Here is a 19,044-nt window from a genome sequence, read left to right as displayed (position 1 = left end):
AAATAGACATTGTGGATGGTGTAATGGTTAGCATTACTGCCTCACAGCGCTGAGGTCATGGGTTCGATCCCCACCATGGCTCTAACTGTGCGGAGTTTGTATATTCTCCCCGTGCTTGCGTGGGTTTACTCCGGGTACTCCGGTTTCCTCCCACAATCCAAAAATATACAGATAGGTTAATTGGCTTCCAACAAAATTAACCCTAGAATGTCTGTGTGTGTGTGTACATGTGGTAGGGAATATAGATTGTAAGCTCCACTGGGGCAGGGACTGATGTGAATGTTCAAATATTCTCTGTAAAGCGCTGCGTAATATGTATGCGCTATATAAGAAACTGTTAATAAATAAATAAATAAAATAGATAGATGCTCAATAGGTCTATGCCAAAAGGTCAACATGCAATAGGTCGATGGGGTCAAAAAGTTAACAAGGTCATTTTGGGGTGTACCTATTGACCGTTTATTGGGACACTGTAGATCTATCAACCGAAACCAGCTTGGTAAAATCCAATTTTACTTCAGATCGGGATTTTACATGTGCTGAACCTATGCAGAACGCAGCATAATACCACACAAATCTATAGATCAAAAGATGATGCGGGGCATTTACCCTTGGTTTTTTAGTCTTATATGGCTGCTATACAGTCATACTTTTAGATTTCTAAATGTAACACACAGGGCCATAATTAGAGGTTGGTTGGCCAGGATGGCACCCAGCAGTAGCGCTGGTCTGAGAGGGGCAACATAGACAAACTATGGCAGTCTTCCTGATGATCAGTGTGATTTATCACATAGACCAGTCATTCTCAACCTCGGTCCTCAGGACCCCGCCAACAGTGCATGTTTTTCCAGGTCACCCAGCAGGTGCACAGGTGTACTCATTATTCGCCGACACATTTTAAAAGTGGATAGCCGGAAAAAAAAAATCGATTAGAGAAATATCAGGAAAATGTTTCTTTTCACTGTTTCTAAAGTGATTTAGATCGGTAATTCTCAAACTCGGTTTTCAGGACCCCACGCAGTCCACGTTTTCCAGGTCACCCGACAGGTGCACTCATTACTGACACTTTTTAAAAGATCACAGGTGAAACTATTTATTTCACCTGTGATTCTGTGTGGAGACCTGGAAAACATGCACTGTTTAGATAACTAGACGGTCGTGATGGGATGTAATTAGATATGACTGCTACAGTACTTGAGGTTGTGTGGGGGTCCTGAAGATGATAAGCTTGCCTGAAAAGGTGAGTTTTCAGGGAACGATTGAAATTTTGGAGGCTAGAGGAGAGTCTTAATGTGCGTGGAAGGGCATTCCATAAGGAAGATGCTGCCTGACAAAAATCCTGCAAGTGTAAGTGGGAGCAAGTAATGAGTGTGGATGAAAGACGCAGATCTTGTGCAGAGCGGAGAGGTCGGGTGGGGATATATTTTGAGATAAGCAAAGAGATAGAAGTCGGTGTAGTCAGAGTAATGGCTTTGTATTGAAGTAAAAGTATTTTATATTGAATGCGGTAATATACAGGCAACCAATGGGGGACTGACAGGGCGGATCAGCAGACGATGAACGTCTAGCCAGGAAGATCAGCCTCGCAGCTGCATTCAAAATGGATTGTAGTGGTGAGCGTCTTTTCTTAGGAAGACCACTAAGGAGGCCATTGCAATAATCAATGCGTGATATAATGAGTACATGGACTAGAAATCAGCAAGTTAGTAAAGAATACTATTGGGGGAGGGGTGTAGTGTGATATGTATATTGGAGGAAGTTGCATTAGGACATGCACAATGTGAACTAAAATTTATTTCACAATATCAAAGCAACTAAATCTTCTGGGAGCCTTAGCTGCCAGGGGGGATGTACAATGAGGGTAAGTCCTACAAATGTATATTGTCAGTTTTATGGATGAGTTTGGGGCACAGGGCACTGTTAGTTGGTGTGTCTATGCTGTTTTGGGGTGACATGTTATAACACTAAGTAAAAATATTTTTTGGAAGTGCCAATACAACACTTTAGTATGTTAATAAGAAAGAAGCAAAAGCAAACACCTCTCACTAGTGTACTTCTCTAGGGTGGCTGGCCTAGCTGGCATGGTAGGGTCCTGAACCCCAGACTTCAACTTACTGTTAGAGACACACCAGAGATCGCCTGGACACTGGTTGGTAAGCTGGTTTTTCAAAAAGTATGTCAAGCACATTGATTTTGTTTTACAGTATGTTAGATTGCAGTGTTTATCATAATAATTATTCTAATAAATTATTCAAATGAGAAATCCAATCTCTTCTAGATCCTTTATTTAACCCAATGTGACCCCCACCTAGATGAAAACCCATCAGGCCTATTATTCTGATTTGTGATCTCACTTCTGTATAGCTCAGCAATAGGGCCTATGTGATGTCAACAGTCATTGCTGGGTAACCCATCAATACACCCATTGTGACGTCAGAAGTTACTGCTGGGTAGCCCAGCAAAATGCCACATTAGAAGTTGAAATCAGCTAGTAAAAACACTAATGGGGGAAGTGGGTTATGTGGTATATAGGGGCTAATTTATCAAGCCCAGTTTCCTGAAAATTGCATTCTACAATTTTTGGGAAACTGTACTGAGCAGTGGCAGCATTAGAATACAAGGGGTGAATGAACAGCATTGCGGTTGTTGATTTATTGAACTGTTAAACAAATCTTGGTATGTAAGTAAGCTAAGGTAGAATGGACTGAACCACACTCCGACCATACTGATGGGTGCAGAGCTTTTCCAGAGTATAAGCAGGATGACATTTCTCTGCTGGTCTGACCCTGAGGTGAGGTTACTTGCTTCAGCCATGTAGCAGCTGGGTTAAAGTCATTACTTGCCATGGAAAATCACAGTCATAAAAGGCTTTAGCATTAACAAAAATAAAATATTCATGAGTCACAGTTCTCTGTCCCCTGAATTGTGTTACAATATAATGGATGAAATTAGCATTATACAACAGTAGTTATGAAATCTGGATAAAAATCAGGGTCATAAAAAGGAGTTTCCTGATGCAATTCCGCAAGCAGAGAGGAAGGAAGCATGGAAGGCAGATAGGGGCGTGGCTGGATGGGAAGGTTGGGCAGACTGGGGGCGTGGTTCCACAATCGCATCTTTGTGGCTCCTCCCCCACTTTACAGTGCCTAAAACAAGGCTGCAGCAGAATTGAAATGCTGTGGTCATTTGGGAACAGGAAGTGCACTGTCTACAAAGACGCAGCAGCTGAGCTACTGTATTCATCTCTGAATCAGGCCGTAGACCAGATGTGCGAAACATCTAGGATCTCTCTCTGCTTCCTATGGGAGACTCCCCCTGTGTAAGTATGCTTTGTACAACACATTAGTCCTTCTTTAATATTACAGCCCATAGTATACTGCACATTCTATTCTGCCATGCCTTGATATGCTAGTTGGTGATATTTCATACTTACCGACCCTCCCAGAATGGCCGGGAGGGTTCCAAAACTGGGAGAGGGCGGGCCTAAAATCAGGTAAATTGCGTCATTTAGTACCACCGAACCCCCAAAGAGCAGCAAATCATGGTATTTACAAGAATGGGGGCAGGGCTTAATGGTGGCAAGCTGCAAAGAGTCTCTCCAGGCATCTCCCAGAAAGAAGACACTGAACTATGTGATATTTGCATAAAAGAGAACTACAGTAAGTACAGCTTTGTTGACAGAGTAACTTGGGCACAAGCCGGACATTGGGGGTTATGCAGACCTGATCGCTTCTGTGTGAAATTGCGAGCAGATAGCCTCCGCCCTGCCAGAGTGAAAACACGCCCTGTGCAAGGCTGTGAATGGCTTGCAAAAATATCGCAGCTTGTCAAACAGCTGCAAATACATACGCAAGTCACTCTGTGCATAGCCCAGGACCTATTCTTCCTGTGCAGTAGAATCTGGCTGAACGAGCCCAGAGGTAATGTCACGCACCCTTCCTGAATACGCTTGGGCACGTCTTCATTTTTCTCTGATACTCCCTGAAAATGACCGGTTACCACCCATAAAGCGGCGACATCCTGTCAAACTGCGGCCAAGTTATGATTAAAAATGTGCTACATTTTCCACGTGGCAAGATATATGTTGGTTCAAACCCCCCTATATTAGATAAATATATGGATGTCCCTAATGCTGGCCACACATCAGACAAACTTTCCTCCAACCATCCAACTAGTTGGTTGGACTGAAAATCTGGTACTGTATGGGGGCAAATGCCAATAAGCAATTTGCTCACAAAGTCAGGAGCATGGACAAAAAAAAACATTCAGTGAAATTGAATCAAATAGGTCCAACTACAGCACATCGTCTGAGTGACAGTTGTAGTCCATTTTCATATTTGGGAAACAAATTCCATTTGCTCCTATCCAGGACCAGGTTTTTATTCCATCCAACCAACTAGTTGGATGGTTGGAGGAAAGTTGGTCTGATGTGTGGCAGCAAAAGAAGGGACTACAGAAGGCGCCAACACAAATGCGGGTACTTGTGTCGTTTCACGGCGCCATACAATATCACATGCGATCCGATTGCACCCGATTTTCATGGAAAATGGGACCTTTTCATACCCCCACTATCCAACTACGCATCGAGTTGACTTTATATAGTCGCGAGCCACTGAGCCCAAAGCGTGGCAAGCCCCGTGAGGGGACGCGGATGACATTACATGTATTGCGCGCCGCAAAGGATGCGCAATACATGTAAACTAATCTGCGTCCCCTCGCCACGCTTCGGGCTCGGTGGCTCGCTACACTATATAAAATCAACTCCATGCGTAGTTGGATAGTGGGGGTATGAAAAGGTCCCATTTTCCATAAAAATCGGGTGCGATCGGATCGCATGCGATATTTTATCTGGCGCCGTGAAACTACACAAGTACCCAGATGCGATAGCCCTGGTTATGAATTATTATTAAATAATTGAAACAGTTAATTGAATGGTGGAGGAGATATATAATATTTTCTCAGGATTTTTTTTCTAAGGGTATAATGTGAATAATGTGAGGAGTAATGTACATAAGGTAAAGTGGTACTACTGTGTGATGTAACGTGAATAAGGGACACCATCTCATGATATAATGTGAATAAAGTGGCACTACTGTGTGGCATAATTTGAATTGGGGGTACTATTGTGTGGCCATGCCCCTTCCCAGCAAGAACACACCCCTGTAGGGGCTGCGCACCGAATGTGTGTACTGTTTCTATTTAAAATATTGCGGGTAGGGGCACCAAAATGATGACTGCTATGATGAGGGTTGATGGTTCTGGGAAAGGGGAGCAGGGTCAGAGGCGGAACTAGTGGCGGTGCTAGGGGGCACCAGCCAAAATCTTGCCTAGGGCATCATTTAGGCTGGGGCCGGCTCTGATTACACCCGTCATTTTTCTGAAGCAGCACAGAAAGGCAGGCAAGCGCACCGAATGTGTGTACTGTTTCTATTTAAAATATTGCGGGTAGGGGCACCAAAATGATGACTGCTATGATGAGGGTTGATGGTGCTGGGAAAGGGGAGCAGGGTCAGAGGCGGAACTAGTGGCGGTGCTAGGGGGCACCAGCCAAAATCTTGCCTAGGGCATCATTTAGGCTGGGGCCGGCTCAGATTACACCCGTCATTTTTCTGAAGCAGCACAGAAAGGCAGGCAAGCTCAGGAGAATGTGAGCAAGTCATAAAAAGGATTCAAATGTAATTATTGTCGCCACACCCTGCCCTCTTCACTGGGAAGTGAGCAGGAGGTGGGAGATTTCTCTACCCTGATGGTAGTGCAGGGGACTACACCAAAAAACTGGAGTCTCACGCAACTTCCAGGAGAAAAGGCAAGTGTAGTATAAGGAAGTGCCATCGAGAAAGCTTTGGTAATCTTTTTAAGTTACGGTAAGAGGTAGCGGTAAGCAGACAAGAAAAATCTCTGATGTGGTTAAGTTGCAAAAAGCCATTTTTACATTGAAAAACACTGAAGATATGGCTTTAATTTAATAAATAATTTAACTGTGCAAAGAAATCCTGAAAACCTGACATGTTGTTGACATTATACTTTGAAGTGTCAACAATGAGCCCTGCAATATGCTTCAAAAGAAACCATCTGTAATAAACCATGTTACCAGCTAGGAAGCAGGATATCCAGCAGCAGTAGGTGTGGGACTCGGCAGTGTCTGTATGCAGGGGGTGGGGGCAGGAGATGCCCCGACCAGTGAGCTGTGGAGCAGGAGGCCAGGGGGCGGGGCTGGATGAACGTGGCGGAGCAGGAGATCCGACAGCTGCTGCCGCTGTACACGGATGAGCAGCAGACTCGGCGGCATGTTGGGGAGCAGGAGGTTCCGTGGAACCAGTGTGTGGAGAGCCAGAGTCCCAGCGGTGGCTCTATGCAGGCTGCGGGGATACAGGAGACCTGGCGGTGGAGCGGGAGGCCTAATGGTAGCGCTGATACGAGACCAATGTTCCCTCTAATTTTACGAAGGCTGTGTGCGGCAAAAGATTTTGGTTGTGCAACTTTGGAAGGAAATTTTTATTTTTGTGCGTCCCTTCTATATATAACTGGAAAACAACGTGATATTAAACATTCAAAACATTTAAACATTCAAAACACAGCACACAATGTAGTTATTGGGTGAAACACACATTAATTTAGTCCACAACTGCAAAAAGGGGACCACTGCTGCTTTGTGCGCTCTGTTGTAATGTCTGTGCGCATGCTTGGCGAGTTGTGTGCGCGCGCACACGCGCACAGCTTAGAGGGAACACTGTACGAGACCCAGCAGCTAACTGTGGAGCGGGAAGCCCGGCGGCATGTTGGTGAGCAGGAGATCAGGTCTCCTCGGTAGGCGCTGCTTATGAGACCCTGTCATAGCCTGGCTCTCTCATCTCTCCCTCCCTCTCTCTCCTGTGCTCCCTCCTCCTCTCCCCAGTGTACCCATGTAGCTTTTCTCCCTCTCGTGCTCGCCTACCCCCTCCCTCTTTCCTGTGCTCGTTCCCTCTCTCCTCTTTTAATCCCTCCCATGCTGCTCTCTCCTCTTTCCCCATCCTGTGCTCCCCCCTTCCTTTTTCCTCTGCGCTACCTCCCTCTCCTTCCTGTGCTCCTTCCCCTCATTTTTACGCGTTCCCATGGAGCACTCTCTCTCTTTTCCATGCCCTCCTTGTTGCTCACTCTTTCTTCTGCCCCCCTAAGTCACATAGTGACAATGGTAATGGGGGGGGGGGGCCCTTTCAAGATTTTGCTATGGGGCCCACATAGATGTAGTTACGCCCCTGCACACACACATTACCCACCATGGCCCGAACTGTGCGGAGTTTGTATATTCTCCCCGTGTTTGCGTGGGTACTCCGGTTTCCTCCCACAATCCAAAAATATACTGGTAGGTCAATTGGCTCCCAACAAAAATTAACCCTAGAATGTCTGTGTGCGCATGTAGGGAATATAGATTGTAAGCTCCACTGGGGCAGGGACTGATGTGAATGTTCAACTATACTCTGTAAAGCGCTGCGGTATATGTGTGCGCTATATAAGAAACTGTTAATAAATAAATAAATAAATAAATATATATATATATATATATATATATATATACATACATATATATATATATACACATATATACATACACACACACACACACACACACACATACACAACTCCATGGGGTATTGAATCACAGTGTACCCTGTCATTTTAAGGAATTCCATAACTATGATCCTTCTTGTCTTACTATCAAGGGTATTGAAGTAATCCAACAGGGAGGAAGAGGTGGCGATATTGAGAAATTCTTGCTTAAGAGAGAGACCCATTGGATTTTAAAATTAAATACATTAGTCCTTGTAGGGTTAAATGAAGTATATGAAATTACTCCCTTCTTCAATTGAATGGTCTTGATTATCTTTTCCCTTTTATACATTATTTTTATATTGTTTTTATGTATTGTCAAGCAAATAGGTTTTGGTTGCTAGCTTGCATTTACCAATTGTTTTTTAATGTATGCAGTATTTAATATGCTCGCACTTATATACCCGTAAAAACTAAATTAGACTAAAAGCATTCATAAACATCTTGTTTGTTCATCGCTGTTCTGACGGTCTCTGTGGTTAAAGATTGCCGTATGATCACGGACGCTCAGACCAGCATTTGCAAATAATCCTGTCATATTATATTATGATTGGTTTGTGTCTTTGTTAAATATCGGACGAGCGGTCACAGTAACCACGCCCTCTGATGAAGTCTAAGTGACGAAACACGTCAGGGCGTGGCCTGTGACGCTCGATCCGATCTATGCAAGTTACCTACTGTCTCCAACCGGCGTCTACATCTCCGCCTTCCCACACCTTGCAGCGCACGCCAGCGCTTGTCTGTTGTAGGACTCTGGGAACTGTGGTACGGCCGTGTAGACTCAGGAGCAGCTTGCCTGGTATATATGTTTAAGCCTTGTGGTAGCCAGCCCAGTGTACAAAACAATTAAATGATTAGAATAATAAAAAGATGAAAGATACTGAAAACTATGGAGTGTATTGGAACATGACAGGTGGGGTTCTTCCTCCGTTGCCTACCATGACCGCACGTCCCAGAGTTTATATTATATAAAGTACTGTGCAAAAATGTAGGCAGGTGTAGAAAAAATGCTGCAAAGTAAGAATGCTTTTCAAATTATTTGTTCTCCTTGTTTATTTGTATCCATTAACAAAATGCAAAGTGAAAGAGAAATCTATATCAAATAAAAATGTTGTGAGACCAGCCTTTTCCTTTAAACCAGTATTAATTTTTTTAGCTACACTTGCACAAACTCAGAGCATTTGTAGTATTATAGTCCGGTGTATGATTAACCAAATCATTCTGAACAAAGTGATAAATGATAATTTTTATATATGTAGGTTGAAACACAAATATTAACTGAAACTGAAACAGCTGTGCAAGAGGCTTTAAAACTGGGTGCGAAACAGCCAAACTCTGCTACAAAAGGTGAAAAACATTTGCAGAGTACGAATAAATATATTAAATAATCTTAATACAGAATGTTATTCTGTGGGATATGTAATTTATTTTGTCCACAAATCACGCTACGGTTTTACCCTGAAATGTTTCATTATTTTTTAGAACGCATTTTCTATTAATGACATAAATATTGCCGAAATCATAAATTACCGCTTTAATTGCCTGTGTAACCTTACTGCGAATCTCCAGCTAGGTCTGCATAATCTCACATTTTCCTCGGAGGCGTATAAATATTGATATCCCTCACTCAGAAATATGAGGCTGTTTTTTTTAAGAGATCACTAAACTGGACAGAAAATATTCGCTTTGTCACCAGCTCAGCTAGAATTGCTGCGCTAATGTTCCATTATGTAAACAGCCCGGTACTGTTCCCCATATATCACTAACGCTAGCCCCGTCTGTGTGCAAGACGAGTCTTTCCAAAAGTCTGTCTGTGGTTTTAATCTTGTGGTGTTGAATGGTACGTGATGGGTTACACATGCTGAAAGGATCTAGGAAAATGAATGCCTAATTAGCCTGACGGGGGTATATGTTAAATATAGATCTCTCCAACATCAACATGTTTGACTAAACCAGACACAAGACCATACTAATTACTGTGGCATCTGAAGTACCCCATGTTTTCTCATGTGTATCTCTCTTACGTAAGCAATAAAAGAGATTCTATTTTAATGCTTGCTTACATATAGAAGTCAGGGGTGGTCCAAAAAGAAGGGAATTGGGGCCTAATTCTGGTGGACTCTGTAAGCTGCGAGTCCCAGAGTGCCCGTCCCACTGAAAAAAGGACCCACCCCAGCCACCTTATCCCCTCGCAGCAATGCGAGGGATTGGGTTATAAAAACACTTCCCCCTCGCACGTGCCCACAGCGGGAGAAATCATTTGATGGTCACCAACTGCCTCGCACATACACACAGCGGTGTAGCTAGGTGCCACGGCGCCCGGAGCAAGGGCATGTTTGGAGCCCCCCCAATTTGTAGTAGGTGAGGCTCCTGCACAATGAAAAGGGGGCGTGGCCTAACATGACACCGCATGCCGTAATGCCCATTACACGTTATACCAAACACCCTAATGCCCATTACACATTATGCCACACACTGGAATGTCCATTATATATAATACCACACACCGTGATGCCCATTACATATAATACCACACACTCTAATGCCAATTACACCTTATGCCACACACCGTAATGCTTGTTACATATTATACCACACACCATCATGCCCATTACACATTATTATTCTTTGTGATCATTGAATTGTGGAAAGCAGGTACGTGCACTTTACCGGCTTGAAGTTCTGGATCCTTTTTGAGGAATAAGGTAATAGCTGGAGAGTCCTCACGATGTGTGCGGCTGTATGGTGTGCCGCTGGAGGAGTCAGAGATCGCAGGGTGGAATCAGTCCTCTTATTGAGGTGTGAGACAGATGGTAGATATCTCAAACACCGGAGGGATGTTACTGCAGCGATATGACCTGTATTTAGCCAGCAATGGATGAGATATGGCTTCCGTGTCCAAGTTGAAGACCTCGCTTGGTGGATGTTGTTGACCAGCGTTATTTTGAAACTAACAGGATTAGAACATGTACCGCCCACTAAGAGGGGCGGGGACAGGTTCCGTACCCTGTGTAAACAGGAGATTTTTTGGACATTTAAAATGGATTCACTTTTTCCCAGAGGTTTGAATGAGGCAATGGAGCTTAATATTGTCCTCTAAATATATCTATTGGCTTCAATTTTATTATATTATATATAGATTTTCTCATACCCCCCCCCCCCCTTTTTTATCCCTTCCCCCCCCCCTAATATTCCCTATGGCCATGTACTAGCTTGGCCACATGAATTAAACACTAAATCTATTTTGAGTTGCTTTGGGCAAATCCCTCGTATATAATAGAACAATGAAGGTCTTATTGTAATATAGTATCCTATCACAAACATATAATAATGGCATAGTATATCTTAGCGGATGTATTTTTCTTTGTTGGATATGAATAGGGATAATAACATTCACCGTACTCTGAGGGATTATATTAATTGTGCTTGTAAAAAGACGCCAAATATACATGAAATTTCATGGTTGATGCCTATTGTAATTGTTATGAATAAATTCCATCATGATTAGCTCTCTCTATCAAAGTTTTTAAACATTGAAAATTAACTTTATCATCGGATAAAAACTTTGACTTTCTAGGGCTCTCTTGTTGGGATTTCCAATATAGTTTACATATATATTTTTTAGTCAAATCATGTATTATGTTTCCATCCAGTTACTGTATATATATGCTTAACACTGATTTGTTAGCTCTATCACGTGCCCTCTCTTTGGAACGCATGTGCGCTCCACATGTGGGCGGAGAAATTTTCGAGTGAACAGACGCCCCTGTTCACGTGACCACTCTCGTCACACAATGACGTTGCAGTGACAGATGTACATGGAGGATAGCGCCGTCACATGCCGCGCCCCTCTACGTCCCCTAAACGTCCATTCACTCCTCAGAGCCGCTTTGCACTTCCGGGGTAGAGGCGGAAGTGATAACACTCCATTGAATTTGGAACGCAATATGCGTTCCACAAGCAAGTTTATTACACATTACGTGATTTATATACACACCAATGCTTTACAAATGTCCTCTACAATGTTTATGTTGCTGATGACGCTATGTAATTATTTGACAATCTCTGTGGTTATTGCATATGTGATGAATATTCCTTTTTGAAGTGAGTCAGTACCCCGATCACGTGATCTCCGCAAATCACGTGACCGGAGCTGAATATAATAAAAAGTTCTTTTCTACATACAATTTTGAATGTATATTAAATTGTTCATAATAATTGATACATTATATGTCTGCCTACCTATTATCTATACTGTTTTTTTGCTTAATTTGAGAGATTGAATTGTCAGATTGCATCTCACAGGTGCACTAAATCACTCATTAAAGAAGGTATATATACCTGAACCAGGTACACAGTTCCCCACACCTTTGATAAAGCTGCAGGACGCAGTGAAACGCGTTAGGTGAATCCCCTGTCTATCCTTGCCTCTGGACATTGCTGTGGAAATCTACTTTTTTGTGGACACTCATTTGACATCCATGAACTGGACTTCATCTAAAGGCGGACACCGTGTTCCAAGATAACGCTGGTCAACAACATCCACACCAAGCGAGGTCTTCAACTTGGACACGGAAGCCATATCTCATCCATTGCTGGCTAAATACAGGTCATATCGCTGCAGTAACATCCCTCCGGTGTTTGAGATATCTACCATCTGTCTCACACCTCAATAAGAGGACTGATTCCACCCTGCGATCTCTGACTCCTCCAGCGGCACACCATACAGCCGCACACATCGTGAGGACTCTCCAGCTATTACCTTATTCCTCAAAAAGGATCCAGAACTTCAAGCCGGTAAAGTGCACGTACCTGCTTTCCACAATTCAATGATCACAAAGAATAATATTTTTTCCACCATACAAATGTCTACTGAGGCGGGATATCTTTTTTATTATTGCAATTAACTATTCCAGTTTACTTTTATTTCCCCACCTTCCATTTTTTATTCAGTTATGGTTATTATTGTTTTATTCTTGTAAATGTGTAACTGTATTTATATGCATTTTTAAACAGTAAAATTTATACCTTTATACACCATTTGGTTCATTCATTGAAATAAGCGCTGCCTAACTCGCCTTGTGCGAGAACTTTTTTCTTTTCTACCAGTGGGGAGTGACTACCCTCACACCCAGGCAGCAGCTTACATTGCAGGACCAGCACATTGTCAAAGCGCTTGATTATTCCTAGTGAATTCTTCTTTCCATTACACATTATGCCACACACTGTAATGCCTATTATATATTATGCCACACAAATGCGGCTTACCTAAATGCTTGTTGCCAGAAGTTACATGCACGATGCCAGGGGTTGCCATGGAAAAATTCATGCTACAGTAGTTGCCATTGGGGATCACATGCTCCTTGCCCAGAGGGTTATATGTGTAATACCCCCATAGTAGATAGTCCTTTTACAGAATTGTGGGGGTATCACTGCTGTAATAACCCCATTATGGTTGTGGTTGTTACTCCCATTTCCCCCTTGGCAGCAGCAGGGCAGACAGGTATAAACTCATAATCACCTAATTACAATCGGGCCAGCAGAAGAAGGGGAGCCCACCCCCTATGTTTGCCGAGTTCTTTTATTAAACTAACAGCGTGGCAGGGAGGATAAAGAGGGGAGCCCAGCCCCTATAATGTGTCCTGAATTTGCAGAGTTTTGCAGCGGAAGGGGTAAAAAGGGCAGAGTGGTGCAGCAGAAGGGCTTGTGGAGTCTTACCCTCTGGCGTGGCGCATCTGCCCCCTTCGATCTCCAGCTCCTGTGATCTTCAGCACTGCCCGGGATGCTGAGCACCGCTCCTGGCTGCGCACTTTGTCCAAAGCTGTCCTTCTGCTGCAGACGCCGGCGGTTTCTTCACTGACTGGCGGTGCAGTGAAGTGCAGGGCTGGCGGCGCCCTGCATGTCACCCTGGCCCCGGCACAGCGGTAAATAGTGAGCGGGCGGGAGAGCTGGCAGGGCTGGTGGCGCCCTGCTTGTCACCCGACACAGTGGAGTCGGAGAGCGGGAAGGCGGGAGCGGCTGGGGGACCAGGTAGGGCTGGCGGTGCAGGGCCGGGAGGCGATGCTGGCACTGCTCCGGCGCCATTTGATCTTCCGGCGCCCGGAGCTGGTGCTCCGCCAGAGCCACCCTCGCTACGCCTCTGCATACACAATACGATCCGTACGCATGTACAGTCATTCGATAATTGATTGGCAATCAGCTCTGAATACCCCCACCATATCCATTGCTACCTGTCCACACAGAACCCACAACCAGGAGAGTCCGTGTGTGGTTATTACTGTGGGTTACAGAACAATGAGAGCAAGCAATGCATAATATAAATTGTACTAATCATTTCATGCATTGCAATTCGGATTTTGTTTAGTCAAATAAAAAAAAACCTCAGACAGGCTTCACGGTAACCCCCCAACTGTGTTTACAGAAAACCCAAATCCAGACATCTTGGAATTCTCCTTTTAGTGTGCACAGAAATGTTGGATCAAAGAGGTTCAATAAATGCAGATTCCAAGTATTACACCTCGAAAGCTATGGGCAGAATGTTCTACGAGGTAGGACCACTGTCACGAGGAAAACCCTTTAAAGGGGCACTGTGCTATAGTGGTTTACATAAAATGTCTGTTTCACGTTGTAAGTAGTATGACGCTGCACGTAATCTGAGTTGAAGAATGCAATTTTCAAACCACGGGTAAAACGCTGGGATTGCACAAACCTCCCAACATCTGGGTTGGGAGGTGGGAACGGGAGATCTGCCAGTGCCTGGGAAAGGGGTGTGGCAGTGATAAATAGAGGCGTGCCTAGGGGAAGTCTTTGCCCTAGGTGACAGAAAGCCTAGCTTTACCCCTGTAATAATTATGGACAGGGCTAGTGTAGTGAGCTGTAAGACCATGCCAACTCCAGTGTCAGGTAGCAGGAGAATTCTTGTTACCTGGCACTGCTGTGAAACCATTGTTCCCGTTATGTGACTAACGTTGAGAAATTGCAAATACCAGGAGAGTGCAAACCGGGTCTTGCAGTTCCACAATTGCTGGAAACATACAGCCTAAGCCTAAAACACAAACAAGTGTAGAATGCATTACTGGGACTCCAAATGAAATGTTTAAGCCCTTTTCACAAAATTGAATAATATTACACAAGATTAGATTGCTTTTCCCAGTACATTAACTTCAGAGTTTATATAAAAGCCTTCAATTTTGTACAGTCTCTCTGACCATTACCGCTGCCAAAAAAATGATTGATGGAACCGCTCTGAACAATATGTCCAGCACAGAAACATCATTCATCTGAATAAAGCTGTTCTGACAATACAGGCACTGCCAAACAATCTACCAGTAGGGAGTAAGAGTGGAGGCAACAGACCAGGTCTTCTAACAACGTTCAAGAAAACCGAGCTTGTTTACCTTTGCAGAGGAGCCTGGAACAGTCCTCATTGCAAGCCAACATCTAACCTCTAGCCACGTGGCACTTGGTGCATCTAACCTTTGGCCACTTGGCACTTGGTGCATCTAACCTCTGGCCTCTTGGTGCATCTAACCGATGGCCACTTTTCACATCTAACCTCTGGCGACGTGGCACATATCTTCCTCTGTGCCTTAAGACAGCGTTAATTGTATCTGGGTGACAGCTTGACAATGTATTGGTCAACAGACAATAGATCAACAGGCACAAAAGTATGTCAGTGCTTAAGGTCTCCAGGTACAAAGTGTCAACACGACAATGGTCAATACATGTAGTTTGGGGTTTTCCCATTTTCTCGGCGGACATCTATTGGGAATACCATGCCCAAAGTGTGGCGAGCAAATCGAGCCTGTGACAGTAGATGTTTGTACTGATGGTGGTCATAAAACATAAAGCACGTGTCCAACATGGACACGTGGGCTAATGCTTGTTGACTATGGTCCTTAACATTGTCAATTGATACCACACCCACGTCAAGGACAGTACACTGCACTCTGATTGGTTACTCACTTGAGTAAAGGATCCATCCTCATTGCATTCTGGGATAAAGACAGCTTCCTGAGGCTTCTTCGCTTGTTCTAGGGCTTGTGTCCTCTCTAGCCGACACTTACTCTGGCCGGCATCTGAGGGGCGGAAACTAACAACTTATCTCAATTTTTATATATATTCTAAGATTATTTGTGAATCACGATCACATTTAACAAAGAAAAACAAACTGACAAAAATATGTAGTGCAAGTCACATCAACATGAGCATATTGTATTCATAAAAGGTATTTGTATGTATGTATGTATATATATATATATATATATATATATATATATATATATATATATATATGTGTGTGTGTATATATATTTAGTAATCTTTAGTTAAACATTCTGCCAGCATTACCATTCATGGTCAAATTAATTTCTAAAATAATTAAGCTGGAAAAGCAGGTTACAGAGTTTATGGCAAGAACCCTTTTTATTCATCTAAATACTTTTTGGGTGCAGCTTATTTAACACATAGAAACCTATAATTTTTGGCTGCTACCCAAAAGTAAGTATCCCCTAAAGGTATGTAACTGGGATTTACAGCAGATATTGGAGGCATATGCCAGGCTCTGGAATGCATAGGTAGCTAATGCCATGTGAAGATGGCCCTAACTATTTTTATCGTATTGGCACCATTCCAGGAGAACTACTGGAGAGGGATCCCTAGGATCCCATTTTTGACTTAGGCTAGGGAGAGAAATCATTGGACGGTGGGCGACCATCCAATGATTTCTGTCCCCTTCGGCCGCGTGCAAGGGGATGTGTTCTCGCCCACATCCCCTCGCATGCTAGCGAGGGGATGCCTGCGGCGCGGGTGGGCGTTTCGGTGGGGCGGCGGGCAGCGCTGACCTATTTGCTAGGCTGCTTAGCATACCAGTTTGCATCAGGCCCATAGTGTAAAGCATAAAACCAAGTGCTTTTGCACAGTGTACACACAGGGTGTTTGTACTGCAGGAAGGACATTTTTTTAAATGATCATAGGGGTCGGTGCCAAAATGTTTCTCTGAGTGTTTTGGCAACGTCTCCTTCCCAGCTGAAAGTAGATCAAGATTTTTTTGTAAGGCAGGAAGCTACCTCCAAGATGACAGTGTTGGTGTGTAGAGAAATATGTAAAATGAAATGATGTACTAGTATTACATTAATTTTCTCAATAGGAACACGCCGCCTTTGTTACCTTTGCACCGTCCTCTGTGAGCCACACTCAGGCCAGTGTCCTTGCACTTGGCTCTCTGGTAATCGCACATGGATTCGTAGGTTCGACCATCTGAAGCACAAACAGGTTTGGACTGTGTCCTGGAGCAGTGAGGGTTACACTGTGGGTCCCTGTCCCGGTCACTTATTAAAAACTGTAAAAGACCAAAAAGTACCCATGTTTATTGTGCAGAAGGAGGATAAAATCATTGAAAGCCTTTCAGGCACTTTCTACAAAGACCCATAAAAACGTATGATCACTTCTACAGAACTACTCATCAATAAGTGCCAACCAAAGAGAACGTATAGATAACGGTTATATAATAAAAGCATGTCTGGTTCAGGATCTGGATGATATGTTGACAATCAATAGGAGAGAGAGCTCTCTCAACCAATCAGCAGCCGCTCTATTCATTTGAAATCTCCTGCCCACCGCCGCCCTCACTCTGTCTGCGAGTGGTTGGGTTGCGGAGGTTCGGCGGAGTGGCAGACCCCAAACACCCCTGATTTAGGCCACACTGTGATTGAGTAAACCCTCTGATTGTTTACTCGATCGTTCAGTGTGGGGCATTGATAAGGGGTGTTCTGGATTTCAAAGGAAATTGTATAGATATTGGATTATATCCAATATCTATCCGTGTGTGGGCACCTTTTAGTCTGCTCATCATTTATTTGTTCTGTGTACTTGCTTATGATGATTTTAGTATCATCTGAATGCATTAAAGGGGTATTTATGCACTTTGCTGTTCAAACAAAATAAGTACAAATTACAGTTTTTAAATTATAATTTCATTTATTGAAGGAAAAAAAAAATCTGTGCAAAACCTGCATCACCCATGGGAAACATTGTTCTAACAGTGGCGTAACCAGGAGTTTGTGGGCCAAGTTTGTATACCAACATATTAAAAGGGGCCCGTCATAAAGCTTCTTTAGAGACTCTGCTTTACAGCAATTAATTCTATGCCCCTTAATAGTGCCCTAGATCATTTTCTGAACCTTATTAGTGTCCTAGTTAATATTATGCCCCATGGTAGTGCCCTAGTTTGATTGATACATTGTAGTGCCCTAGTTTACTTGGTGTCACATTATAGGACTGCCAGTACACATTACACCACACAGTACCCCCATTTCACATTATGACAGTATCCCTAGTTCATATTGTACCCCCATACATCTTATGTAACATTATAGTGCCTTAGTGGTGTAACAATAGCCCCTGCAGACCCAAAGTTGGCTTGGAGGTGGTGGGTAAGTGTGGGTGCCAGGGTTCTGCGGGGCTATTGTTAATTATTGTGTCGGTACTCTTTACCTAGAAGGGCGCCCATCGCGGCCATCGCATGCACTAAAAAATTGCATGCAATGCGACCGACGCGATGCACGCGATTTCCCATAGGGAACAATGTTAAATGTCCCAATTGACCCGATTTTCCTGTTCAATGTCTCAATTGACCCGATTTTCCATAGGAAACAATGTTAAATGGCCCACAGAGGCCAAATAGGCACCCTGAAGTGTGAAATGGCCCCCCCAATTGTTAACGCCACCCCACGATCAACGTCAACCCGAAGCGTGGCGAGCGCAGCGAGCCCGCGAGGGGCGGCGGTACGCGTCCTACAACCTTTTCATACCCCCACTATCCACGTCGGCGTGGAGTTGAGAATAGAAAGTGTGGCGAGCCACCGAGCCCGAAGCATGGCGAGCCCCGCGAGGGGACGCGGACACCTTCACAGGTATACGCGTCCCCTCGCGGGCTTCACAGCTGTCCGCGTCCCCTCGCCTCGCTGCGCTCGCCACACTTTCTATTCTCAACTCCACGCCGACGTGGATAGTGGGGGTATGAAAAGGTCGTAGGACGCGTACCGCCGCCGCTCGCCACGCTTCGGGTTCACGTTAATCGTGGGGTGGCGTTAACAATTGTGGGGGCCATTTCACACTTCAGGGTGCCTATTTGGCCTCTGTGGGCCATTTAACATTGTTTCCTATGGAAAATCGGGTCAATTGAGAAATTGAACAGGAAAATCGGGTCAATTGGGACATTTAACATTGTTCCCTATGGGAAATCGCGGGCATCGCGTCGGTCGCATCGCATGCGATTTTTTGGTCGCATGCGATGCGACCGACGCAATTTATTTTTACTAACGATGCCCACGATCAAAATCGTGGGCGCCCTTCTAGGTAAAGAGTACCATTGTGTCAACTATGGCAAGTCGCCTGGGTCCAGGGGCAGCAAGGCATCCCCACACCACCACCATGTAAGAATGATGTTCTTTTGGT

At 44.1% G+C, this 19,044-nt stretch overlaps 1 protein-coding gene across 9 annotated transcripts in view; it reads right to left on the bottom strand.

The window, feature by feature from the left end:
- Nucleotides 1-19,044, bottom strand: part of SMOC1 (SPARC related modular calcium binding 1) — a 206,915-nt gene that overhangs the window by 77,380 nt on the left and 110,491 nt on the right. For all 9 annotated transcript variants that reach the window (XM_083167351.1, XM_083167350.1, XM_083167348.1 and 6 more), the window contains 2 exons: nt 16,756-16,927; nt 15,553-15,665 (listed from right to left, as the gene is read on the bottom strand). In XM_083167351.1, coding sequence (XP_083023477.1) covers nt 15,553-15,665; nt 16,756-16,825 — 183 coding nt within the window. In that variant the 5' untranslated portion in view covers nt 16,826-16,927. The remainder of the gene's footprint in view (nt 1-15,552; nt 15,666-16,755; nt 16,928-19,044) is intronic.

The sequence above is a fragment of the Crinia signifera genome, chromosome 12, assembly GCF_055691185.1.
Source record: "Crinia signifera chromosome 12, ASM5569118v1, whole genome shotgun sequence".
Lineage (NCBI taxonomy): Eukaryota > Metazoa > Chordata > Amphibia > Anura > Myobatrachidae > Crinia > Crinia signifera.
Note: the sequence above shows the minus strand (reverse complement) of the source record. Positions and strands in the feature narration are given on the sequence as shown.